The sequence below is a fragment of the Garra rufa genome, chromosome 4 (genome assembly GCF_049309525.1).
Source record: "Garra rufa chromosome 4, GarRuf1.0, whole genome shotgun sequence".
Classification (NCBI taxonomy): domain Eukaryota; kingdom Metazoa; phylum Chordata; class Actinopteri; order Cypriniformes; family Cyprinidae; genus Garra; species Garra rufa.
In genome coordinates this window covers 15284160-15311189 of record NC_133364.1, presented here as the reverse complement: position 1 = coordinate 15311189, position 27030 = coordinate 15284160, and the positions used below count along the sequence as shown (strand labels likewise).

At 37.2% G+C, this 27030-nt stretch overlaps 1 protein-coding gene across 3 annotated transcripts; it reads right to left on the bottom strand.

The window, feature by feature from the left end:
• Nucleotides 1-317: 317 nt before the first annotated feature.
• dyrk2 (dual-specificity tyrosine-(Y)-phosphorylation regulated kinase 2) lies at nt 318-26072 on the bottom strand. Of its 3 annotated transcripts, XM_073838724.1 has the most exons (4): nt 25842-26072; nt 24405-24559; nt 8548-8678; nt 318-4944 (listed from the first exon to the last, which is right to left on the bottom strand). In XM_073838724.1, the coding sequence occupies exon 4, from the start codon at nt 4921-4923 to the stop codon at nt 3352-3354; it is 1572 nt and encodes a 523-aa protein (XP_073694825.1). In that variant the 5' UTR covers nt 4924-4944; nt 8548-8678; nt 24405-24559; nt 25842-26072; the 3' UTR covers nt 318-3351. The 3 variants fall into 3 exon arrangements, with proteins under 3 accessions (XP_073694825.1, XP_073694822.1, XP_073694824.1); XM_073838721.1 differs by lacking the exons at nt 24405-24559; nt 25842-26072 and adding an exon at nt 9244-9584; XM_073838723.1 differs by lacking the exons at nt 24405-24559; nt 25842-26072 and adding an exon at nt 9135-9264.
• Nucleotides 26073-27030: the final 958 nt, after the last annotated feature.

The following is a 27030-nucleotide window of genomic DNA, read 5'->3' as shown; positions in this document are numbered from 1 at the left end:
TTTTTTTACACTGCCATTTATGAAAGTACCACAGAAGAGTGGAAGAGAAGAACGATTGCTCTCTATAAAGGGTCAAAAAGCTCTCAGATTTCATCAGAAATATCTTAATTTGTGTTCAGAAGAAGAACGAAAGTCTCACGGGTTTGGAACAACATGAGGGTGAGTAATTAATGACAGAATTGTCATTTTTGGTTGAAGTAACCTTTTAAGCAGTATCAACTATACTACACCGCCCCTTGCTAATGTGTGGTCCTGCAGGTGATCTGAACTTAGCTTTTAGTTTTTCAGATTTCTTAATAACGTCACCACAAAAAGCATTTTGTAAAGATGGACATTAAAACTTTTATTATTAATATATTCCAGCCACAACAATAAAATTTAACAAATGATCACTAGAAAAAAACTCTTCTTTCGTCAGCTGTACAATACATACAGTATCATTAAACTGGCCGCCAACAATAAAACCCCACTACAGCAATATATGTAGTGTTTTCAGCAGCATTTCACAAAATTAAAACATCATACATATGTACACATCCACATGAAATTCTCAGCAAATTCACATATGTACAGTACGTTTCTGTGGCTGAATATAAACAATGTCAACTTTGTTCCTCCGTTTAAAGATTCGTTTTAAAATAAAGAACTGACCGGAGTTGACAGTGGGTAGCTAGACTCAAGAGTTAGGGCATACATTGAAAAATTGTAAAAAGCACATCTTTTTAAAATGTAACTTTCAGCCATGTAGTTTGATTTTCCTCAACGATGCTACCACTGTATTGCACACTGGGATGACAACTGACTCGCTGCAGACTTCTTGGGGTTGCAGTTTTCACTGCTCAGGAGATACATCCAACCATGTCAAGTAACAGAGGTTTGGAGGTATGCTACATCTGTCAGACATTTTAACAGGTGATGTAACTGTCTAATAGAGCTCAAGCATCCTTCCCCTATCATTATCAATCTCAAGACATGCCCTTGAGTGGCTTGATGGCCTCTTGATCAGATAAAAAGAGAAATTCTGGCTTCTTTTCCCTCATAGCCACTAACACAGAAAGGAATGCACTTTGGTATGTACCAAATGCCCTGGATTCATAAAGAACAAGAATATTACAACAGTCTGAGGTAAAATATTAAAATGTGTTCTTATTTCCATTGTAATGATATTAACCAAATGTATCTCCTTGAATACTTTGATGTTAAGACAACATGAATGCAGTGGTGAAGACACTTGTTCTATGTCACTGTAGTAGTAATTGTTGTCTCTTACTAAGACATCCCTGTTGGAAAAGGGCCCCGAAGTTATTTCCCCTCTCAAATAATAGTATAAAAAACATCGAGTGTCCAAACTGCATGTACAACCTCAACTGTGCGGCCACTTGTTCCCAAGTCTCATTTAATGAGCTTTGGGAAGTATCTTTGGGCGATGCTCAAACATGTGCAAGAGAATCACCATGAGTCTTTCAAAGTAAATGGAAGGGAGAATCGTGGTTTGAAATAAAATGAATGGCATTGATAACCAAAGGCACATTGTATTAAACCTAAGGGCACAATTATTCCACACTGCTGTCAATTCACAGAACAATAAAAAAGTGTAAAGTACATTGTGAAATGCCTGCTGATGTTGGCAGGTAACTTCTGCATCTATAAAGCACTATGGGTGTCCAAAGGGGCCTGAGCCCCTGTGCAGTGTGCAGTAGGCCTGGAGGGCACTGTGCCAGTCTCCGGTGGAGGGGTGAGGGATCAACATGAGCATTACAGCTTTGCTGGCCTCCCTGACAGCCCATAGTTTGATCTCCATCCACACCCCCACAATCCGTGACCAGCTGAAAGTAAGCAGGACTACCTCCTGCTAGAGTACGATCTCAAAGTAGTGGCAGATATAGTTCTTGTGCATTACACAATAAATCACTCAATTGATATACACGCCACATTCAGGCCACTGGTTCCACCAATATTTGCTCTTCATTGACACAATAAAATGAAATAAATAACTTAAGCTTTTACACCCATGTCAGTCAAATTATTCTTTCCATGTCACAAATGCTACAAAAATGGCCAGTTCTTATGTTCTAATGTGAAATATTAATTTTCAAATCCAACGGTTGTGGATTTGGTGAAACAAGTGTTATTAATAACTTATTTGTAACATTATTTGTTATTAAAAAAGGGAACAACCTTCAAGAATTTTAACTCTGGCCTGGTATTAGCAAGTCCACACAATGATTAACAATATGAGAGTACGCAATATAGCCATCTGTCTTAGTGGTTATAAATTTGATTCAAGATTTGAATCATGCATCATTACTTGCATTCAGGTAAATGCAATGTCCTGCCTTCCTGTTCTTCAATTTTTAGTCCTAGTCACGGCAAAAATGCAACGAGAAAAAAATTCTACACCCTAACCAATCTTTGCTCATTGTGATTATACAACAGTTTTGCTCCATGAGCATTAAGTTTCAAGCTATAAAAAATTCATAAATAAAAAAGTAAAGGTAAAGCACCATTTTTTTCCTTCCAGGACAGTACATGTTCAAAAGCAACTCTTCCAGCGAATAGCTTATTAATTACGAATGTACACCTGTCAAGTACTACTGAGAACAGTATTGTTTCTATCAAACCACATAAATTCCTTTAAATTTGCCATCAATCTACTGTAGTGTAGACCACTCTAGACACTCTCTCTGTTCCTCATTTAATTTCTTTAAGGAATGTCAAGAGATATATAGGCACGAACCAAATCAATCATGTAAACATTGTTTCTCCCTGCTACCTCATAACAGTCTGCAACATCCACTCTCCATTATGACCTGTTTCTCCTACCATAGTCTCTTAGAGTATGTTCTCTATTCTTAATATTGACAACAATGATGCTGGGAAATGCAACAAGCCTCAGATCACATACCTTTCAGTAAAATGCATTTTTAATCCTCGTCCATTAACGCACTATTTATCTGACAGGATCTGAGGGTGGTGATTAAAATTTCAGAAGCACACAAACCAATGTGCCCTACCATTACTTCATTGTGGCGAGGCCATTTACTTTTTATGCTACGAGATCCGAGTATTAAACCAAGTGGGACTTTTTGTTATTATAGACCAGATAGTATGAATGCTCCTTGAAAGTAGCATTCAACAGCCCTGAGATAAAAACTTAAAAGTGTTGTTCCCCCTTTCTTGGCCATTTGAGCTTTCCTAGAAAAAAAAAAAAATCCAACTATAGGTGCTACGAAGCAATTCGTAAATGGTGTATATGCATTAACGACTCTTATTCCTAAAAATGCCACACTTCTGAATGCTCAGCTTTGCACAATTTCCATTATAATTTCAAAGATAAAAAGAAATTAGTGTTCAGCTGACTAATTTTGGCAACACTGTCCTTTGTTGTATATTCCCATTGGCATCAGTCATTTGTGCCAGGTTAGTCCTTAACTTTGTGGCTGAGCCAGAAGGGGGAGGTAATTTGGAGATTGAAGTTATAGCACCAGTACCCTCAGTGATCCGCTTTACGGTGGTTTTCTCCCCAGTGGGAGGTTTTGGCAAGCGTCTTCTGAGCCATGGGTGGCGGAGGGCCTGACTAGGGGACATACGCAGGGACGGGTCCCACTCTAGACACTGTTTGAGAAAGTCCAAGAAAAGGGGGTCGTCACAGCCCTTGAGTGCCGTCACCCAGTCCCTGCTGCCTGGTGGACCTCTGAGTTTGCCCCTACGTGACCTTCCCCCGTTTAACACCACCGAGCCATCTGGTAAGGTTGTGACTGTGCAGTAACGGGGGTATCCCTTCGAACTGATAAAATTTTTGGCTCTCTTAGATGAATCCAGTAGCTTCTGGGAGGGCATACCCAGCAGTTCTATGACACATGCTAGTTGGTCCCCTTCATCTTCTCCAGGCAAGAGAGGGTACCCTGTAAGTAATTCCGCTAAGATACAACCTAAGCTCCACATATCAATTGGCATCCCGTATCGAGCGCCCAGAATGACCTCTGGGGCCCTGTAGAAGCGTGACTGGATGTAAGTGTAGACCCGTTGATGCTCGTAGCAGCTGGAGCCAAAGTCGATCACTTTTATCCCACTGCGCCCCTGCTGCTTCAAAAGGATATTCTCAGGCTTGAGGTCGCAGTGAATGATTCTGTTCTTGTGCAAGGAGTCGAGACACTGCAAGATGGAGTGTGCAAACTTGCGCACTAGTGGCAAACTAAAGCCCTGAAACTTGTTTTTCTTGATAAGCTCATAAAGGTTCATGCTGAGCAGCTCGAACGTCATGCAGATATGGTTGCGGAATGTAAAGTTCTCCAGCATGTGGATGACATTCATGGTGGAGTCCTTATCCTGTTTGCGCAAGTGTTCCAGAATGCGAATTTCCTCGGCTGCTTGGCGATGGAAACGTTTTTCGTTGCGTACCATTTTCAGTGCCACTTGCTGGTGGTTCTTGTGGTCGTAGGCCTTCACCACCTGGCCAAAACTGCCTTTACCAATAACCTTTAGCACCTCATACCTAAATGATATATGGTCATGGGGCACGTGAATGTAGGAGCCCTGATCATCGTCATAACCTCCATTGTTTGACCCCCCAACTACACCTTGTCTTTTCTTTGCATTTGGACCTATAAAATAGATCTCAGGATAGCTGAAGATCTCTTGGTGTTCAAACACTGAAAGCTTAGACATGTACTGTTTCATGGCCTGCTCAGGAGTCAAAGGTGCTGGCTTGGGTTTGCTTTCAGTTGATTTGATGGAAGTTGAGCTGCCTTGTCGACACTGGCTGCTTTCTTGCTGCTTCTCCGGCATGGCCAGACCTGTTCTACCTACGGGCGTCAACCCATTGGGTTGTGCAGTCAACACTGTCCGTTTGTTGCTGTTCTCCTCAAACAGCTGTTGAACGTGGATCTGCTGGTGATTCCCGACGTGCAGATGGTCATTCATTGTGTGCTTATTGCCTCCAGCCTGGATAAGATAAAACAAAAACAAGAGGCATCATTTGAGGATTTTTTCCAAAATAAGTTAAGAGGAAACAGTTGATATAACATGAAACGTTATAGAACCAATGCTGATATAAGAACCTAGATCTAGGCCAACCAAAATATTCAAAACAGACTCAACAAAGTGGAAGGTGGAAGGGAGGTCACTTCAGGCCAGGTTTTTGTAAGAATGACTAACAAATTTTCCATGATTCTCTACAACAGACTCACATAAATTGCATTCCATGTGTTTTGCCTACACTATTAAAAACCCCAATAAGTTTTAATAAAACAAGATAAAACTATAGATTATCATGCCAATCAAATCAGAGACAGGGTACAACTAAATGTTCCTTGTCTGTTCTTATCGGATCAAGAGGAATGAAGCTTGCTAAACTAAAGACTAGAGATTGGCACATAATCTACAGAATAAAAAGAAAGCCTTGACAGACAAAATGTGCAGAATAAAAATAGATTAGGCACTTATGTCTTATTCTAAATGGTGTTCCTTGCTATGCTTTAGCTTCAGACTGAACATGATGGTGCTTCTCACATTATCATAAAAAAACGTACTATTCTTGCAAACGAATGTGTTCATGACTGCAGGGTTTGCATAATTTACTTCAAAATGTTACATAAGTAGTCTAAAAGATTGGTGTCTGAGTAGAAGAGTGTGATTCCTTAACCTTTCAATTCAGACTATTTGTTGTTGTCTAGTACCTTGTTTTTAAGATGGGAATTTCAGACTTGTGCACATGGGAGGCATTTTTTTTTTGTTTATTCAAGGACATTACACATGAATTTCCTGCTTTACTGAATCTCCTGCCCAGCAAGATGCTTGCTTCCTTGATAATGTGATTACCTCTGCATCTTGTTTTTACAAGGACATCCTGTTGCTTCACTCAGACATTTGTGGCAACCTTCTCATTCTACACAAAAACAAAAACTCATACACTTTTGAACATGACTCCCTTGGACATGGCTGCAGTCCTTGTAGTTTTGAATGATAATGCTCATAATCAACTTAATTGTGCTTTACGGTCTAATCTCAACGATACAATATTCACTTAACTTCAAGAGTGATAATCTCAAAGAGTAAATACCATATCAGGGCAATATAAGACTTCTGGATTTTACAGATCCTTTTCATCTCAACCTATCTCTAATCCACCAGATGGTCAGTGCTGATGTTTCTACACCTCTGACTGAAGATAAAGAGTAATACCCAGCTTGAACTCTAAATCCAAGGGCTCTGATACAATCTGTTCTTGAAACACTCAATATACAGCCATATTTCTTCATTCCTCCCTGTCTCGAGCAAGACAAGAGCAGTGACAATGACGTGCTCTAGTTGAAGCCTCTAGTTCAGAAAACCGTATCATTTGAAAATAAATTTAAATGTAAACAATAGCTAATCCTAAATCAATAAACCAATCTTTAAGTGCCACAAAATTAATCACCCAGGTTTATTGATTAGGCATTGGCGTCTAAATAATTTACCAGCCATCAACACTATTTCTAAAGGAACGATTTCTGAAAATGTCACACTGACTGACTATTGAGATTATGCATTGTTCACAAGATAGTCACTCTGATAGGAATCTGAATAAAGCTTCAGTTTCATCCTTTTGTTGTACTTGGCCACCCTGTCGGTTAATTCAAACATGATCTGGACAGGTGGGGGGTCGTGCAAAGGGCAAGCTTGCTGACAGCTGTAGAGGACACAACTGGAGCTAGCTGAACAAAAGACACATTTGGTCTGAGAGATATAGTGAGCATAGCAATCATTCTAATGCTTGCTTTGCAAAATACATATATACTGCATGATAGGAATGCTGTGAATGCTGTTAATGAGACTTTGAGTGGTATGATACTCAGGACAAACATTTCAGACAAATACAGACAGAACAAGTATTGCTGTCCATGTAATTACTATATCACTTGAAGAGGAGCAGTTAGGAAATTAAAGTAGCTTCAAAGCCAAAAACCAATGCACAGTAAATTTCCTACTTAAAGCCATACTTAATTTGACTTGGTAGACAATAGTAAAACACATCAGACATTAACTTTAAGACCTAAAGCTTTATATACAATACACAAAATCAGGTTTAATTTGTTGAAGCACTCCGTTACAGAACCAAACAAGAACAAGCCCTTTAAAATCATTACTGTTAACTTAAGCATCATCTCATCATAGCGTATCATGACACCTAATTATCATGCAAGTAATAAGCAAGGGAAAGGTGCAAGTTATAATTTTCCAGTAAGATATTTTGCATCTTCAGAAAGCAAAGCAAGGTCTGCACGGTCTTCACTTATTCACTGAAACCAGGCATACAAATTGACATTCATGTATTTATCATCTTATCAATTAAATGTCATTAAATATGCATGCGAGTTTAAGAACTAGATATGCAAATTGCGAAGATGTAATTTGATTATCAGCATATGACAGGAATTCTGTCTTGTAAGAGAATGTAGAGTAGACATACAAATGCACCTACCATGCAAGCCTGTGTCTATATTTACCCCTATTAGAATGACAGCTAAATAAAGAACTCCCGGGTACTTAGTCATAAATGGCATTGATCCAATTCTTGTATTTAAATCAGAATAACGTGTCAAATACATTTGCATGAACTGCAATTCTTTAAACATTGCATTATTGATTGTTTTTGAATATTAGAATCTCATGTTTAGCATTCCTATACAATGCTTTTTAATTCCTTCCGTGCAGACTCAATGCATTATAATTTCGGATGTATAGATTTACATAAGGAAATTCACTAGATGACAGATTTCAGCTGTGCCTGTTGGCGTCACACTGGTGGCCTAAGCATGCATTTCCCATCCCCCACTAATGGCAACATCTCCACACAATGCATCAGCCAATGACTCCGAGAGAGCCACTGACATTACTACTGCTCATATTTCTTTCCTTAAAACGAATGCGTTTTATTTACCAAAACATGGGTTACTACCGTCAAGGAAACTAAATGCATACCTTCCAAATAAAGTGCTGTTTTTCTCCAACCACCTCCCAATATTCCACTGTCTTAATAATCATCAAATTTCATTTTTAAGTATATAAGTGTGTCAGACGCTTTCTGTCACGCATTGCCAACGTAACATCTCACAATACTGACATACATTTTGGTTATTTTTGAACTCCACTAAGCATAGCTGCAAGTATTATTGTACAAGCAATGATCAAAATCAAGTAACAGGTTTGCATTTTGCGTGAGGGATAGATCATTAGTTCAGATGCTATAAAGCATGGAAGATGGTGCTAGGGGGCCCAAAGAAAATTTGAAAGATAAAATTTTTTTTGAATGAATATATATAGTTTTAGGGCTGTCAACTAACAATAACCTCGCTCACTGTGGAAAAAGCACAGTATAAATTTAAATGAAACTAAAAATGGTTTTCTTCAAGCTAGCATTTATCGAAAAGGGTAGGAAAAACAAAATTTGTTTTGGACTCCCTACATGTCAAACATGACAATCAAAAACACGATTTTGAAAACAGATATGAGAACAAAGAAGAGGACATGCATGGTGGAAAGTGCAAGCAAGAAGGTTAATTTTACCGTAAGAGAGTTGCTGTTCCTGAGTGGTGGTAATGTGACGGGTGATGTGGCTTCAGTCCCTGCTCCAGCCCGGGGACCCCCTATGCCCAGTCCTGGAGAAGACTGTAGCTGGCAAATCTCACCCCCTTTGCCTGTGAAAGTCAGTAAAATTTATTTGGTAAATTGTTTACACAATCAGTATTTTTAAAAAGGCAAAAGACTAGTTGGTCTAGAAAAAGGAAAACTATAGCCCCGTGATGTTACATGTACTGACACATCTTGTTGTATAAATCAGTTATGAAATTTAAAGAGAACCTGAACCTGATGCTAGCCTATTTAAACCATTTAACCACACAACAAACGAAAACCAACACAACGAAAACGTTTACTATAGACACACGAGCAATAAAACGACCATTACATATAGGAACCATTACCGTTAACCCAAAGCGGTTCGTTTCTATATCTAGTCTCTATAGCAACTGTAATAATTAACTAATAAATACAAAAACGGCCGCTTTTCCAATGCCGTTTCCGGGGCTTATAGCTACTGTACTCAAGCATACAGTCAACGGCGAGGAATGAAAACGAAAAGCTGCGAGCCTTACAAGCGTTATGAAGCATTTAAATCGGATAAATAATCCATCTCCCCAATCCAATCCGGAGAATAAACGAGACCGGCGTCGCCCTCTTAGATCCGAGCATTGGGTTCCTTACCAGTCGGGTAGACAGTAGCAGCAGCAGCGCAGGGTTTCTTGGTTAACATGGCCGCTGGAGAATCACACACACACGCAGAAAAGCCACTTCAGAGTCTCTCCCCTCCTCCCTGTGATCATCCACTCTGACTGCTGCTACTCCAATCAGCTACATCCAGACCTGAGCAAGCAAACTCTAGGGGCTGCTTTCTCAAACGCTACCCGAATTCGCGTTATCATCGCTTGGAAACGTGCAAAACAAACAAAGACGCACGCATGGTTCTGCACCGCTCCGCACTTTTGGGCCTAGGAAATTCTGTCCAGCCCGTGGCATTCTCTCACACACATACAGTAACCGGAATATACTTTAAACCGGTTTAGGGTGTTGTCTGGACTTATCTATCACCCTTGTTCGCCTCCACCTTCTTTACTTTCCCCTCCCCTTGCGGCAAGCCGCTTTCACATTTGTGACCCTGGACCACAAAACCAGTCATAAGGTAAAATTTTACAAAACTGAGATGTATGCATCATATGAAAGCTCAATAGATAAGCTTTCTATTGATATATGGTTTGTTAGGATAGGACAATATTTGGCCGAGATACATCTGTTTGAATATCTGGAATCTGAGGATGCAAAAAAAATCAAAATACTGAGAAAATCACCTTTAAAGTTCTCCAAATTAAGTTCTTAACAATGCATATTACTAATCAAAAATTACATTTTGATATATTTATAGTAGGAATTTTACAAAAAAATCTTCATGGAACATATTCTTTACTTAATTTCCTAATGATTTTTGGCATAAAAGAAAAATCAATAATTTTGACCCATACAATGTATTTTTGGCTATAGCTACAAATATACCCCAGCGACTTAAGACTGGTTTTGTGGTCCAGGGTCACATTTGTCTGTGACTAGTATCTATTAACGCAATAGTGACGTGTAACCTAAACAAAATACATTAGGCTCGTTTGAGATGAGCAAAATCTGCACAGAATCGATCAACGCGAGATGCATGCTGGTTAGAAAAGCGTCCGAGTTACGTCCGACTTGGCGAGGCGGTTGTGTCGAATTGAGCAGTCGGGCGCAGCAGCTCTCCACCGACTGCGCTGACCAAAAGCACGATGGGAAACGACTGGCTGACAACACAGCTGAATGCTCATTGGTTCAAACAACTGTGATGTTGCGTTCTTTTCTAAAATGTTTTATTTTTTAATCTAATATATGTGGTTATGTGTTTAAATTCTGCATGAATATTCCCAAACACTATAACAGTGCAATCTTTGTGTGTGATATGTGATTGTTGTCATATTACTATAAAAATCTAAAATACAGGTTTGTATTAAAGTAAAAAATGGATGATAAATACGGCTTTCGTATGGAATTAATTTAATATAAAAGCATAAGAGCTGAAATTATATCATGTTTATCAACAAGGCAGCACGTGAGTGTGAATAACGCAATATCCGCCTTTGATCTCGTAGGTATCGGTTCCGCTTCCAGAGCTCAGAACTGTCCGTCTTGACTGCGCTTATTTCACTCCTCCCTTCACTGCAGCCGCCTACTCTCGCCTACATTTCAGGCGAGGCTAGGCACATCTCAAACGAGCCTAATGCTCGGAAAGGAAATAACGTGTAGCCATAAAGGGAATAAATACGAGAAAGAAGGAAAAATTTCAATGTTTTCTTTTGCAATTATAAACTCATTCGGTAATTATTCTGTATATAAATTCAATCTTAAATCACTTTTGAATGTGCACTCGCTTTTTACTTTAACTCTTGAGATTCGCAATCACATATACTCTGTGTTTGTACAGAGCGGCAAATCATTCACCCTCGTTCTATCAGTCATTTCTTCCTAGCCTACTCTGTTTATGTGGTAAGTTAAATTTTGAGTACTGTAATGTAACAGGCTACCGATAACAAGCAACTAACCGTGTCCCTTTAGTGGCTTCGTAGAAACCATCACTTTCCCTGCCTTTCTTAATACGGATTCACTATTCATGCACATCTCTACAAGTTACCGTTAATTTGGTTTTGGTATTTACTCCAGTTGTAAGTAGTATCTACACTGTAAAAAGTTTTCACCAGATTCAACTTAAAAACCTAAGTTCAGCAGCTGCCTTAAAATTCTAAGTTAAATCAGCTTAAAACTACAAGTCAACTTATTACACAACTTATTACAATAAAAATGAGTTGATTTAACTTAAAATTTTAAGGCAGCTGCTAAACTTAAGTTTTTAAGTTGAAACTGGTGAAACTATTATTCCTTAATTAATGAAATACCCAGCACCTATTTTTAGTTTCGTTGTAATTACTCAAAGCTTTTTATAGTATATTCTGGTAACTGTAAAAATAAATAAATAAGTAAAATTACAACATATACAAAAACAAACCTACTACGAAAATAAAAACAGAAGAATACATGTTAAAATGGCTTGCCATACTTCCAGAGGACTCCCAAAGTCCACTAATCACAGTCCAAAAATAGAGCACAAATTTTAGTCACACACATGATGCCACAGTCTGTTTATATGTGCATACTTATTATTTTGTAAGAAAACTTTTTTTCATACTTTTAATCCTGTTTACAATTTGAACCCCATCAAAGCTCACTGGTAACATTTGTTTTTAAATGTACTTGTATTTCACAGAGAGTCATAACTAATAATGAAAGTGCAGACTTTCTTGATTTCAGGTGAACATTATTACATGGGTGTGGTAATTAATCACCTGAACAGAGCTGTTTATTTCTGGTTTGCCCATTTGAATGATGATGAATAGACATCTATGGCTTAATATTACATTATATTGCCATATCATTTATATCTTATTTTTTGTTTTTTATTGACCAACTGACATTTTTTTTACCACTGGTTGCAAATTAGCATTTAAAATGATTAATTTTCTTTTTACACGTTTAGCACGTGTTATTTTGGCATGACAATTGAATTACTGTCCACTAGAGGGTGGAGTGAGTGCAGCATAACATTACTGCCTCCGCATGTACTGTACATTTAGTTCCCAAACAAGAGCAATGTATGTACATATTGAATTATGTTGCATAATTTGACTGCTTAATTTGATTTTAGCACAGTTGCATCAAACATAAAACTATACAAAAACAATGTCCAAGATTCCTCTGATATCACAGAACTTCAAACATCGCAGCTGCTAGCAGATCATTTGCATAAATGCATCACCACAGTTAGAAAAAGATAACAGCATATCCAGCATACATTTCAAAGCACATTCTAGAGTGATTAGGTTATATGTGATGTGATTAAATTATTGTATACGAGTATTTACCAAGTTATTCATTAATAAGGCACAATAACAATGATTGATCTTATTCCTCTGAGTGACTGTTGTGGTTTTGAGTTTCATCAACTCAGATCATCCAATTTCTACGGTGACGCATTGCTGCCGCACACTTAATTTTTTTCCCACTCAGCTATGTCGTTATAACGAGATCTTTTCTCGTAAAAACGACATCTTTTCTCGTTAAAACGACATCTTTTCTCGTTAAAACGACATCTTTTCTCGTAAAAACGACATAATTATCTCGTTAAAACGACATCTTTTCTCGTAATAACGAGATCTTTTCTCGTAAAAACGACATAATTTTCTCGTTAAAACGACATCTTTTTCTCGTTATAACGACATATCATGTCATACGATCTGATCTGATGTTCCTGTTATAGACATTATGTGAGGGAGCTAAACGTTTGTCCGCGCTGCCTTCGCCACAGTTCTGACCTAAAGGAGGATGCACGCTGCTGGAGTTAGAATACACTAGCTATATATAGCCTATAGAAATACACTGTTTTAATAATTTTAATGTAATTGTTTCAATTGTAGCAGCATGTTTATTAGGATTAATCTCCATACTAATCTGCCCTCAGACCCAGAGGATTTAAGATGATCAGATCAAAACTGTTATTTCTGACTCTGAGCTTGGAATATTATTTGGATGAAAGTTTGATTTTACAGAAAATGTAAATAGTATCAGAAATAAATAAAAGAAAAATGACACACGGTTTGATCGTGTTATGATTATGATGATTTCGTTCTGTTTAAAAAATGAAAATAAATAAAGCCAGATTTTTTTTTCATGAAAAGAGAGCTTATGCTTTAATATTTGTGCGTGAGCGGCCCGGAAAAGCCACTTTTCGACTCAGCTTGTCTTTACGGTCTGTCCCATCATGCAGAATAAATGTTCGTCTGATGTACCGCTCTGGGCTGCGTTCTCCGATAACGTTGTCTCTTAGCGTGCTACGAAGACTCAAAAGGTACACCTTAACTACAGCTATACCTTTCCTACGTGTGTTCTCCAAACTATACCTTAGGATATTGCTTAAGGTAAACCTTCTTAAGTGCGACCTTAGCAGGTGCTGTCCATGGTGGAGGTGCTGAATAGGTTGATATCGATGCCTCGGTGATCGATTGTGCGCTCTTTCTTTCACAGCGGTATAGGTAAAGTATTGAGAAAACAATGTTTTTTTTTTAATAAAGAAGCGTTTTAGAAATAGTACAAACTGCATTTATCGGGGCTCAATGAAATATGTACATGCAGAAATACATGTGTATGTGTTTCAACTTATTCTCATCATTTTGCGTACGAATAACACGACTTTGCAATAGCGTGTAATGCATAAGCCAAAGTCCAATTTTGCGTGCATATGATACGCCAATCCTTCCAATTAACTTCAATGGAGAGAGGATGCGTATAAATACCACGCATCATCTTTTATATAGATGATATAAAAGATGATGCGTGGTATTTGTATGCATCCTCTCTCCATTGAAGTTAATGGGAAGGATTGGCGTATCATATGCATGCAAAATTGGACTTTGGCGTATGCATTACACACTATTACTCTCCACGCACGGCGCCGTCTTTGATTTAAAACAAGTACTCAAGGTCTCGCTGCCATAGCTATAAAGTTTGTGTAAACTCATCTTTCTTTATATAGACTCATAGCCTTTTCTGTCAAATGGTTCGCCCGCTGATGTGCCTCGAGATAGTAATTAAAAAAAGCTAACAACCATGGAAACTTTATTAATGAAAACACTTCCATACACTGGCCAGAACTGGTCCCCCGACTGAGCCTGGTTTCTCCCAAGGTTTTTTCTCCATTTCTGTCACCTGTGGAGTTTTGGTTCCTTGCCGCTGTCGCCTCTGGCTTGCTTAGTTGGGGACACTTTCCAGCGATACCGTATACTATTTGAACTGAACTGGATGATGATATCACTGAATTCATTGATGAACTGCCTTTTACTGAAAATTGATTGTTTACAATAATGCGTTACTTACACACTATTGTGCTGTTTAAATACTGTGCAGTTGCTTTGACACAATCTGTATTGTTAAAAGCGCTATATAAATAAAGGTGACTTGACTTGACACTGGGTGTAGGCTATAACAACTTAAGTATTTTATGTGTAAAATTTTAAAGTAAAAAATGCAATTTTAATACTAAATCAGATTTTATATTAAATGTTCATATAAAATTTTCTATTTGTAATTAAACTGCGATGTAAAAAAGCTTTTTGCGTGGTGCCCACTAGCGGTATGAACCGCCAGCAGCGGTAAGGTATAGCTAAGAGCGCTCCAGACCAACCTTACGAACGTATGACTTACAGAAGGTATACTTAACTAAGAAGGTTTCGGAAAACACATATTAACGATAAGGTACTTCTTAAGGTACAACTTAAGAACGACGTAGCGTTAAGGTGGTTTCGGAGAACCCAGCCCTGCAAATTAGTCACAATAACGTTTCTTTGCAAGTCTCATATAAAGCTCACTGCACTTTTCGGGTCGGCGGTACCAGCGCGATCCCTTACTTTGTGATTACAGAGGAATGAAATATAAATGTCTGCTTTATTTTATGTACTTCCACAATAACAACAAAACGTTACAAATTGCCTTTGTAAAAATACAGGGTGCGCTCTCGCAATTTATGTCTCTCTATGCAGCTTGAAAGGTCTACTTCAATAAAAGAATCGAAAACAAAATTGTGTTTACTTAATTCGTATAAATCCAACAAGAGGTAGTGTACAGTCTTTCCCGTGTGAGTTCATTATCTGTTACCTACCATTGTGCTTACAGCCAGCGCAGCATATTTCCACAGTAGGCTATAATCCAGATGAAAAACCGGATTCGTGGCTTGATTCAGCTAAAAATAAAATTTAATAATATATAATAAATAATGTATAATTTGTATATAATCATAAGTATCAAGGCCGCCCAGGCATGTTCAATTAATATTCAAGCAATAAGCTCATGTGTTTTACCCACGAACAAAAATATGAAGAATCAAGCTTTTCGTTTTTCCGTTTCTCAAACAAAATGAAATAATAATAATAATAGGCTACTCAAATTGTTATTATGCTTATTATTATTATTATTATTATTATTATTATTATTATGATTATTATTAGGCGTATTATTATTTTTATTATAAAATCTTTTTGATTGATTTAACAGCAAATCGAAATATGAGCAGAAATAAATAAATAGAATTCATAATAAGGAAAATATAATAATAGGCCTAATAATAATAATAATAATAATAATAATAATAATAATAATAATAATAGCCTATTATTATTATTATTATTATTATTATTATTATTATTATTATTATTATTTCGTTTTGTTTGAGAAACAGAAAAACGAAATTAAGCTAGATTTGTTTGTATTTTTGTATTTGTATTTATTCTGCATGATGCGATAGACATGAAGACAGGTTGAGTTAAAAAAGTGACTTTTCATTGCCGCCCACATATAATTATTAAAGCATAAGCTCTCTTTTTACCCACAGACAAAAATACTAAACTGATTTTTTTTTTTCATTGATTTTGTCCATTTTTGAAAAGGAACGAAATTATTATTATCATAATGCAGCCAAACCGTTTGTCATTTCTATTTTATTTCTTTATGATCGTATTTAAATTTTCTGTAAAATCAAACTTTCATCCAAATAATATTCCAAGCTCAGAGTCGATTATTCAGAAATAACAGTTTTGATCTGATCATCTTAAATCCTCTGGGTCTGAGGGCAGATTGGAGATTAATCCTAATAAACATGCAGCTACAATTGAAACCAATACATTAAAATTATTAAAACAGTTTATTTCTATATATAGCTAGTGTATTCTAACTCCAGCAGCGTGCATCCTCCTTTATTTTCAGGACTGTGGAAAAGGCAGCGTGGACAAACGCTTTGCATAATACACAATAACATAATCATATCATCTATAACAGGAACGTCAGATCGTATGACATATTATGTCGTTATTACGAGAAAAAGATGTCGTTTTAACGAGAAAATTATGTCGTTTTAACGAGAAAAGATCTCGTTATTACGAGAAAAGATGTCGTTTTAACGAGAAAATTATGTCGTTTTTACGAGAAAATATGTCGTTTTAACGAGAAAAGATGTCGTTTTTACGAGAAAAGATCTCGTTATAACGACATAGCTGAGTGGGAAAAAAAATAAGTGTGTGGCAGCAATGCGTCACCGTAAATTTCAGTGGTATCTGATTTCCCAAAAGATGTGATTTGAGGTTTTTGATAACGATCACATACCCCAGTCTGAGAGTGTCAGCAGTTTCAGACTCACCATTTAAGCATAAAAATATTATCTCAGTCTGAATCTGCTAGTCCTGACAGAAAAAGAAAAATACTTATTGCACAGCACATATGAGGCTGTTATTATAAAGAATTTACTATCGAATCTGGCTTAACTTTCAGCCTTCAAAAGCAAGGTGCAGCATACAAAATGTACACTCTCTAAAAAAGTAAAATGCAAAATAAAAACAAGTCACAATCTTCTCCTCCATCCATCCCCCCAGGAAGCAAGCTAATGTAGTGTCACATGTCAGGCTGTGGTCAAAAGGGAGCAGGGTATGCTGGGATGGCTGTCATGGCATTTGTCACTGCGGTTACTGGGAAACATCAGTAAGCACTATGTAAGGAATTGGGCCTCTGATAACAGGATTGGGTCATTTTAAACTGGGAGTTCAAGAAGGGCTGATGTAGAGGTTGTGTTAATTCTCACATCATTGCCTTTAGTTTCTGTTAGTGGGATATCAAAGGGCTGAGGCATAGCCATGGAACCCATTCACTGAGGCATGGCTCTCGAGGCTAAAAGCTGTGAAAGGACCTGTGGAAGTGTGATAGCAGTGGAATCACTGGCGTTATTTGCAGCAGAGTTTCTCCGCTGCTTATGTAAATACTGACATGCCGTTCCTTTCCATTAACAAACAAAGAGACTATAAACCCAGTTCTGAGACACCACCTTTAATAGGTCAAACCTACTTTGATATTTGTGGCCAATTTCTTTTGGCAGAGGTTCTCAACCATGGGGCCTAGGTCCATGAGGGCCTCAAGATAGAATACAATTGCATTTTTTGTTATGCCTAAATGGTTTTGGAGGGTTGAAATCATTACAAAATGTTTTGTTAGCACTTTTCCAAAGGTATGTTTTGACTTTGTAAACATGTAAACATCAGCATTGGGCTGTGTTGAAAATATTTGTTTCTCAATTAAAAAAATGCTTATATCAACAACTGATATTGGTGCTTAAGTCCCAAGATCAGTCTTTTAGACTAATAGCAATAAGCTTTGTGCTTTTTTGATAAGAAAAAAAGTCTTAGCTTTTTTCACAAAATTCAAACTATAAATGCTGTTTTGGCATTCTGAGTACTAGTACAGCACAACATAACTACAAGTTATAGCACAAAATAAACATAAATGAAAATTAAGCAGAAAGAAACAAAACTTACTGTAATGTATAATATCTCATGTAATCATTCCATCAGTGTTTCAACCGCAAAAAGTGTTGCCAAGTCTGCAGTTTTCCTGTGGAATTGGGCTACTTTAATACGGTTGCCATGAGTTGAAGCGACCCGAATAACTTGATATTTTATTTATTTTACCCCCGGAATGCAATTGGGCTAGTTTTGAGTAGCAATTAAGCAGTTTTTTTTGTAAACACCTGGCAACCCTAACTGCAGAAAGACATCAATAAAACAATAAAACAGCTCAACTAAAAAAAAATCCATTCAATGTCCATAGCTCATTAGTTAATAACTCTAGAAAGAAGCATTTTGGTAAATATATGCACTGTATTATTATATTTTTACTTAGCGTGTTAGTTATTTAATATATCTCTTAATTAGCTTTTATTATAGTCACTGTTTAAATGTTTATATTCATGTTTTAATTTATATATAGAAAGAAACATCTTTATATTATCAAAAAGTGGATATGAAAACTTTCTAATGTGCCATTTAAACTCAAGTGTTATCTGAGTGTTAATTATTAAATACATTTCATTCATTCACTGATTTTTAAATAAACATTAGTTTTGGGTTTGGCTAAATTGTTTTAAAATAACCCAGAACAACTATGTATTTCTTATTTAAAGTTCCTGAGCAATTTTCTAAGAAACACCACAATCACAGGTTGCTGTTTTCCACACTTTCTTTTGTCTGACACTTCCCTTTAGTGCCAGGTACAGTAAAAGTACATCTGCATGCTTTACACTGTTGAGGTTCAACCAATCCATGATGTTTGCATATTGAAATGCATAAGATAAACCATACAATAACAAACAAATACAGAACAAATGAATGGATGGATGAAGGTGCAACAATCTATAAATGGTTTTATACAAAACACCAGAAAATAGACATTTCATAGTTCATAGATATCTTCATAACTTCTTACTAACTGCTGCCACAGACACAAATATCATCAATTGTTCAAATATCCTAAGCCACTAACCTGACAAACGCTTGGCAAATCCAGTAATTATTTCACCATCAAAAGCACTCCAGGTATCATTCCAGTACCTTGTAAACATAACTTTGCTTCCTGGTGGACTGATTAAAAAAATGCTGTGACCCCTTACTCCAGGAAGTTGCGTAAAGCCAGCCAATTAGATTAGAGCTCTCAAGATTGAGAAAGTACTTCCTAGTTTTGTAAGCAATATGCATTAGATGATTAGCAAACAGATTGTGGGAGGGCTGTCTGAGGCACAGACTGCGGCTATGAAAATACATTGATAAAATGGTAGTCCCTTCTTTGTATGATGATGTCTTGTTGTACTTACGCCATCAGCTTAGGGGGAGGATGCAACATGCAAGTCTTGGTCTATATTTAGCTGCTTTGCTTTTAGAACTGCTGGAGCATCCAGGTATCAGACCGCTGCTCTGGGAATGTGTGGTGATTCCAGACTGAGCTTTCTCCGCTTGGCAACATGCTCACTGAGGCACAAGGATGAAGTGAAAGGCTTCTGAATATTGGGAATAAATGTGACCTTGGACCACAAAACCAGTCTTAGGTAGCACGGGTAGTTTTGTAGCAATAGCCAAATGATCGATTTTTCTTTTATGCCAAAACTCATTAGGATACTAAGTAAAGATCATGTTCCATCAAGATATTTTATACATTTCCTACTGTAAATATATCAAAACTTTTTTGATTAATAATATGCATTGCTAAGAACTTCATTTGGACAACTTTAAAGATGTGTTCATTTTTTTGCACAGATTCCAGATTTTATATTATGAAATATTGATGATTTCAAAAGGTTGACCCATATGTTTTGTGGTCCAGGGTCACATATGCAAAGATTCTTGCATGCTTTTTTATATCAAGTCAAGTTTTAATTTACATCAGGCTCGATTTGCACTGTGCATACAGTAGGCCTCTCAGGAAGCAACCTATAATCTGACAGATACTTTAAAAAATACCCAGGTTCACCATATAAACAACTTTTCTTTACTAGTCATCTTGCTAAAATGATAAAAGAACCACAAAAGTGGTTTCCCAAAAGCCTGAATGAAGCAAAGATCTCAGTGAACCAAAGATTCCCCCTGGTGATTAATTAAAGCGTGTATAACCTCACCTGCTCGGCTGTAACAATAATGAACCCTGCAGACGAAACACTTCATAATGATATCCAGTCCTGGGGACAGATAGGAGTAGTATACACTTGAGAGCTTTTTAAAAGCACCCACACACCTGAGAGTTTTTACTGTTTCCATCATGTTCCATAACTCAACAATAGACTATAAAAAGCATGTTGCCAGTTCTGTACACACATGCTTTGTTCCAAATCCAAGAGAAAGCTCAGGAAAAAAGGAAGATACAAGATGGCAGAGGAGGCAAAGGAAATGTTAACTGATATAAGCATATTAAAGTATTATTATGAGCTGTTTATTCGAGTATCATATCAGTAGCTTAGCAGCATGCTAACATCAAACTCTATTGGAATCAATTGTCAGGAGTTGAGCCTCTTGTGCACTTCGTTATTTTTGTGGCACATGTGGTTGGTGCCCATGTAAAGCATTAAAACGGTAACTTATTAGGTTACTTGACATTAAGAAGGCTGCTTTTGAAGCTAGCTGTCTATATAGACAGTAGACACCAAGTCAGTTCACTAGATCTTGGAACAGAGCTACAATTTCCTTGTATTGACAACAGATGTACAGCATTTAATTAAAGAGATAGCTTACCCAAATATGAAAATTCTGTCATTAATTACTAGTTCCAAACCTGTAAGACCTTCGTTCATCTTCAGGACCTCAAATTAAGATATTTTTGATGAAATCCAAGAGCTTTTTGACCCTGCATAGACAGCAACACAACTGACAGGTTCAAGGCCCAGAAAGATAGTAAGGACATAATGTTATGAAGCTACAAGAATACTTTTTTTGTGCAAAGAAAACAATAATAACTTTATGCAACAATTTCTTCTCTATTGCTCCAGTCGTCGACATGCATTCACGAAAGCGCCACAATTCATAGGCCTTGAATGTGCTAGTTACGTTGCTCTCTATGCAGGGCCAGAAAGCTCTTGGATTTAATCGAAAATATCTAAATTTGTGTTCTGAAGACGAACGAAGGTCTTACGTAATATATAACACAATAAATAATTGGTACCAGTCAGTACCAGAGCAGAAACAGTTAATAAAAACTATAATAATCATATAAATATTTGCATGAAGCTCAAAGCAGGTGACAGGTGTATCTCAGAGCCTACAGACTCTTTTGGCCAATTAGGATTTTGGGCAAAAACAAAAGCACAGATGGCCGAAGTGCTATTTCCATCTGGTTAATAAGACAGTCAGGTTTATGAAATGAGCCTGTGTTCTGTTTAGTGATTCGACCTGTTGTCATCCCCTCACATCAATGGCAAAAAAATCAATAGATACTGGCCCGGAGAGCTGTCTTGCAAATCAGCACTCCCGACACACAGCTTGACTGATGAGAGACTCAACAAAATGGTGGCAGGTTACGTAATAAATGAGTCATGTTCACACGTTAGACTATATTTGCATTCACACTTCCTGCCCACGCAGAATGTCTGAGCAAATATAAACTTGCAATCACAAAAAAAAAGACAGGAAATGTATATACATCTATGAAAATAATCTTAGACAGCGACTTCAGGACTATTTGCAAGGAAATTACCTCAACCTACCTCAACCTGTACACATGAATTACCATGAAAGGCAGTGGGTATTATTCTTGTTCAAAAGTAAGCTGTTTATATGAGCACAAAGAAACCTGAAACAAATGTCAGTAGCTGAAATATGATTATGTCTGTCACCCCAAAAGCAGATAATTCCAGTCTTAACACTGACATGTACAAACACACGCTCACTTTCTACTCGTTCACATTGTGTTTCTGTGTACATTACAGATCTGTCTCCCAAAGAAAGTTGCCTCAGGCAATGTAGCATATTTTTGTCAGCTCCGCTGTCATATATTCACCCACACTGCACATATTTAGCAGGGTTTATTTTTAAAGCCATCTGGTAGATTCTTGTACAGAAAAGCTTGGAAACGCCTGTGAAAAATCATCCGCTTTAGCTATTCACAGTAGCAGTGAATCAAATATGATACATACAGTATATAAGACGAGAGGTAGTGATTCACACTACAAAATCTAATCGTGCTATAAATCAGTTTTTCACATGCTACTTCACACTGTTTTCTAATTTACACATGTCAGAGTATTGCATACATGTATTAATACCCAGAAGAATATAAAAATCTTCCTCTGCACTGCAATAAGACATTTCAAATATAAGGGTTATGGGTTATGATTTGTCACTGCTTGGGTGACTTACATTTGTCTTCATTTGTGCTTTGGATTCAAAGCTCACAGGCAACATTAGCCACGCTCGAATGGTTCAGTGCCTTGAGCTAAAGGTGGAAGCATCTTTCATTCCCAGTATTCCTTGCCTCTGACCCCCACATTCCCAGGAAAGCCTTCTGGCCAGAACCCTGGTGCATGGTTTTGCATGCAGATGCAAGGCTATTAACAGCACAGTGCTGAAGAAGGGGGTTTTCATTATTGTTGTTGCCACATTGGAAACCTTGGCTACATTCAAAGTCCTAAATTCACTTCATTGTCACCATGGGTGCAAGTGCAACATCTGCTCTGTATAAAGTGTCCAAACGGATTGATTACAGAGCGAACTATCTAACAAAGCATACATTTGTCCTAGTCTGTTGCAGTAATCCAGTGTAAGCCACTTGTACAGAACGATGGATTTCAGCGCAACACGCTGCGCATATGTTCTCTGGGCACACGATAGCATTGTGCATGTTCAAAGAGCCATCATTGAGCCTGTCTGTAATATTGTTTACACCGGCTACACAAACTACAGAGACCAGTCCAGGACTGTGCAAATAATGTGTTGCCTGGCAACAGTGAATCTCGATTATCACAGGCCTTGTTTACATCCCACAACAGCCAGAGTTTACAAGACGAGAACAGGTCTAGCTCAAATTACAATTTGTTTTTCATATTTAAATTCAGGGCTATTGTAGTCATGCCGGTGGCTGGTAGCACGCCACCTTCTTTGGCATAGCTACAGCGGCATAGCTAACACAAAAGAAGCTTGAGCTGAAGCGGCTCTTGGCACGTCTATTTGATTGATGATGTTGAAGTCTCAATTATCCAAAATGTTGTCCTACAAACAAGGTTAACTACAGACCTGTGGACCAATGAGCTTATTGGACTATAAACTATAGCGTCCAATCACATTATCTCTCACTGTGGGGGGTGGAGCTAACATGAAAGTGCCATCTGCACAATTGAAAAGAGACACCAGACCCCCAACCTGAGATGGCGCATCACTTTTTAAATATCTCCCACTGGTGGTTAACTGTCACTCTTTAGTCATATTGACTGTGAGTGGCTATTGGGAATAGCAAACGAACAAAAAGTCCAAAACCCTTAATAGAAAGTGTGTTTATTAACAAAAATATGAACATGTTTAAATATTTATAACCTACAGAGAGGCAGCAGCTAGGAGGCTGACATACGGCACACATCGAAATTGCCATTCACTGCACGGAGCCTTGTATAAATCCATCCATTCATAAAATAATAAGCAAATTTTCTCAAGCCTGAGGGAAAACACAAAGTGGCATCCATCAAACTGACTTCCTTTGGCACCAAAGCAAAAGAACAACCTAGCTGACTACAAACTCTGTGCTTTGGTGTCAGGTGGGAAGCCGCTGAAATGCTTCAATGAAGCAAACGAATTGATACTGCAAGGCCATGAACTACCACAGCCATTCCTGCTGGGGTAAAAAGAGTTTTGAATTTCCTTCAGCTGTGTTTACACTCTCATTCATTCCACCAGAGTAACCATAATGGAGCATAATGTGCAGTTTTGGTCACAATGATGATGTGATCACGGTATAATCAACTGGAGATAAGCATGAGGTGTGGCGCCCTTTTGCTTTTTGGTTATGTCATTATTTTCTTTTCAGTCTGAGTCTTATCTGATGCTCAGTTTTTAGCAAACAAAAATGCAGGCAAATATTTAACATCAGGCACAAAAAGTGACATCAAAAAATGCATGTAATTTCATCTGTAATTAATTTCTGAAATATTGCATTTATAATTACACTGCTGACCCATCTCTTATCCTTAACCCACCTTTAAACCTACCCATACCACCAAACTGTTCCCTAACTTTACTGGTATCCCACCTCAATAGCAGCAAATGTGTTTTGCAATACAATATGAACACAATAAGTACATTGTACTTATTTTTTGTTGTAAGTACATAGTAGTAAAGGCCACCTATTATAAAGTAAGACTGAAAATTACACTGAAATATGATGACTAGATAATCACTCACCTAAACTTAGTGAGATGTCTCCTTAGCCAGCATTTGCACGCATCAAACAGTAGCTGTGCTTCCAACACGAACGCTGGTCCAAAAGTGAAGCCACCTCAGATACCTTGTTTTCACCGGAGTCTAAGGCAGCATCACATGTGTCTTCCCAAAATGCACTGGACACAAAATAGAGAATCAAGCAAATGAAACAACTAAATTAAATAAACTTAATACTAAAGTGTAAGAAAATTATTTCAAAATGTTAAAATTGATTTTTAATCAAACATTGTATGTGATGTTCATGTTCTCTCATGGAATGTTCTGAAGCACTATTTGTGACCCAGGACCACAAAACCAGTAATAAGGGTAAATATTTTGAAATTCAGATTCAGATCATCAGTTTCCAGTGATGTATTTGTTAGGATAGGACAATATTTGGCTGAGATCTGGAGATAATCTGGAATCTGAGAGTGCAAAAAAAAAAAAAAAAAAAAAAAAAAAATTATATATATATATATATATATATATATATATATATTGAGAAAATCGGCTTTAAAGTTGTCCAAATGAAGTTCTTACCCTGTAAAATGTTTTCACCAGATTCTACTTAAAAAACAGTTTCACCAGTTTCAACTTAAAAACTTAAGTTCAGCAGCTGCCTTAACATTTTAAGTCAAATCAGCTTAAAACTACGTCATTTTAACTTACTACAAAAAAATGAGTTGATTTAACTTGTGAGTTGAAATGACTTAAGTTGATTTAACTTAAAATTTTAAGGCAGCTGCTAAACTTAAGTTTTTAAGTTAAAACTGGTGAAACTTTTTACAGTGTAGCAATGCATATTACTAATCAAAAATTAAGTTTTGATATATTTATGGTAGGAAATATACAAAATATCTCCATGAAACATGATCTTTACTTGATATCCGAATGATTTTTGTCATAAAAGAAAAATCGATAATTTTGACCTGTACAATGTATTGTTGGCTATTACTACAAATATACCTGTGCTACTTAAAACTGGTTTTGGGTCCAGGTTCACATTTGTATGATGACTATAATTGCCTGTGTAGCTTGCTCCAAACCAGTTAGGAGCTGCTCCAGAATGCCAGCTAGACAACTCCCTATGTGTTAAAATAGAGCTAATCCTATTGCTAAGTAATAAAACTTTTAATTATTTTTATCTTTATTAGGGGATACTTAATGTCTCGCTCATTGCCAGTAAAGGTAAAGAGTTCTGCCTTTGTGAGTTCCAGTGTGACAGAACCCTCGATCTTAATGGTTAATGCGATCTTAGGGACAGTGCTTGTAATCAAGGCTCTTGCATTTTCCCTAGAGACTCCTATTGATTTCTTATTCAGCGCTGCCTGATTTGGAATTCACATATTGACACCAAGTCCATTTATTAAAACCATCTCTGTTATGTTCCAATTCTGTTTAAAACTGTCTTTCGCTTACCTTAAAAGATGTGCCTTAGATGCGGTATCATTAGCGAAGGCTTTAAACACAGCTCGTCGCATTCCTCACTGATGGACATCGACCGTCTCTAGCAAGCTAACAATCCAACCGGTTTCCTATTCATTCTTCAATTCTGTTGGTTAAAATGGATGAGAAAACGAAAAAGACACATATACAGCAGCTGATGCGGTCGGGACCCATTGGCTTTCAGATCTCTGTAATTATGAGGAGCTTGAGACTTGTTACCTCACACAGAATCACCCAAGCCTTCTGTTAGCCAAGCACAAAAGGCCAGGGCATGAGTACAGAGTAGATGTGTGACAAAGTAAAATTACACTGCTTAATAATTGATGGAGTTGAAAACGAAAATGTGTGTGTGTGTGTGTGTGTGTGTGTGTGTGTGTGTGTGTGTGTGCTAGAAAGAGAAAGACGCTCAACTTGACTCCTCCTTCCAAAGTAATGAGTACTGTCACTCTGTAATTGATCCACTGTATGGATCACCCTTTTCTAGGCTTGAGCTTCTACTCAAAACTCAGTTATATTTTGACAATGCATGAACAGACCTTCTCTATATCACACTGGTTCAACAACAGGATTAACAGTCTCTCCATCAGCACTCTTTCAGTCAAGAGAAATGTATCTGTTTACTTATAAATGATAGCAAAGCAAAGAAAAAAACTAGGCTACAGACAAAAGTTATAAAGATAATTTATCTGGTGAGAACTCTTCCAGTATGTATTATGAAGACCAATTTTGTAATTGGTCAATAGGACAGGTTGTGGTCCTATATGTGATGATGTAACATAAAACTTACCTAATGACTGTTACAAGCAAAATCGTATATACAAGTGCCATATAAATTGATTAGAGATATTGAACTCCACTACTTTACCTCAGTCTCCAGACATTGATCACCATATCAGTATTAAGTCACTGCTGCCGGTTACTCCTTATCATTATGACCCTCATTATCATTATGACGCTTTTCAGTTTCTGTAAACTATCATCTTATTCGTTATCACTGAGCATTTTTTAATGCTCAATCAAACTCAGGTTATATCACATTGCCACAGGAAGAGGTTCACACTCGCTTATATAAACAACTAGATGCAATTAAAAATGACGTTGCAGTCAGAGACAGAAATTAAACCCAAACTACTTTCCTTACTGCCCCATAAAACAAACACTG

Excerpts from the sequence above, each read along its gene's own strand:
- dyrk2 (XM_073838721.1), bottom strand. The coding sequence starts at position 9,292 with ATGTTAACCAAGAAACCCTGCGCTGCTGCTGCTACTGTCTACCCGACT. Across the intron at positions 8,679-9,243 it reads TGCTACTGTCTACCCGACTG|GCAAAGGGGGTGAGATTTGC; the intron begins GTAAGGAACCCA and ends TGACTTTCACAG. Across the intron at positions 4,945-8,547 it reads GGAACAGCAACTCTCTTACG|GCTGGAGGCAATAAGCACAC; the intron begins GTAAAATTAACC and ends TATCTTATCCAG.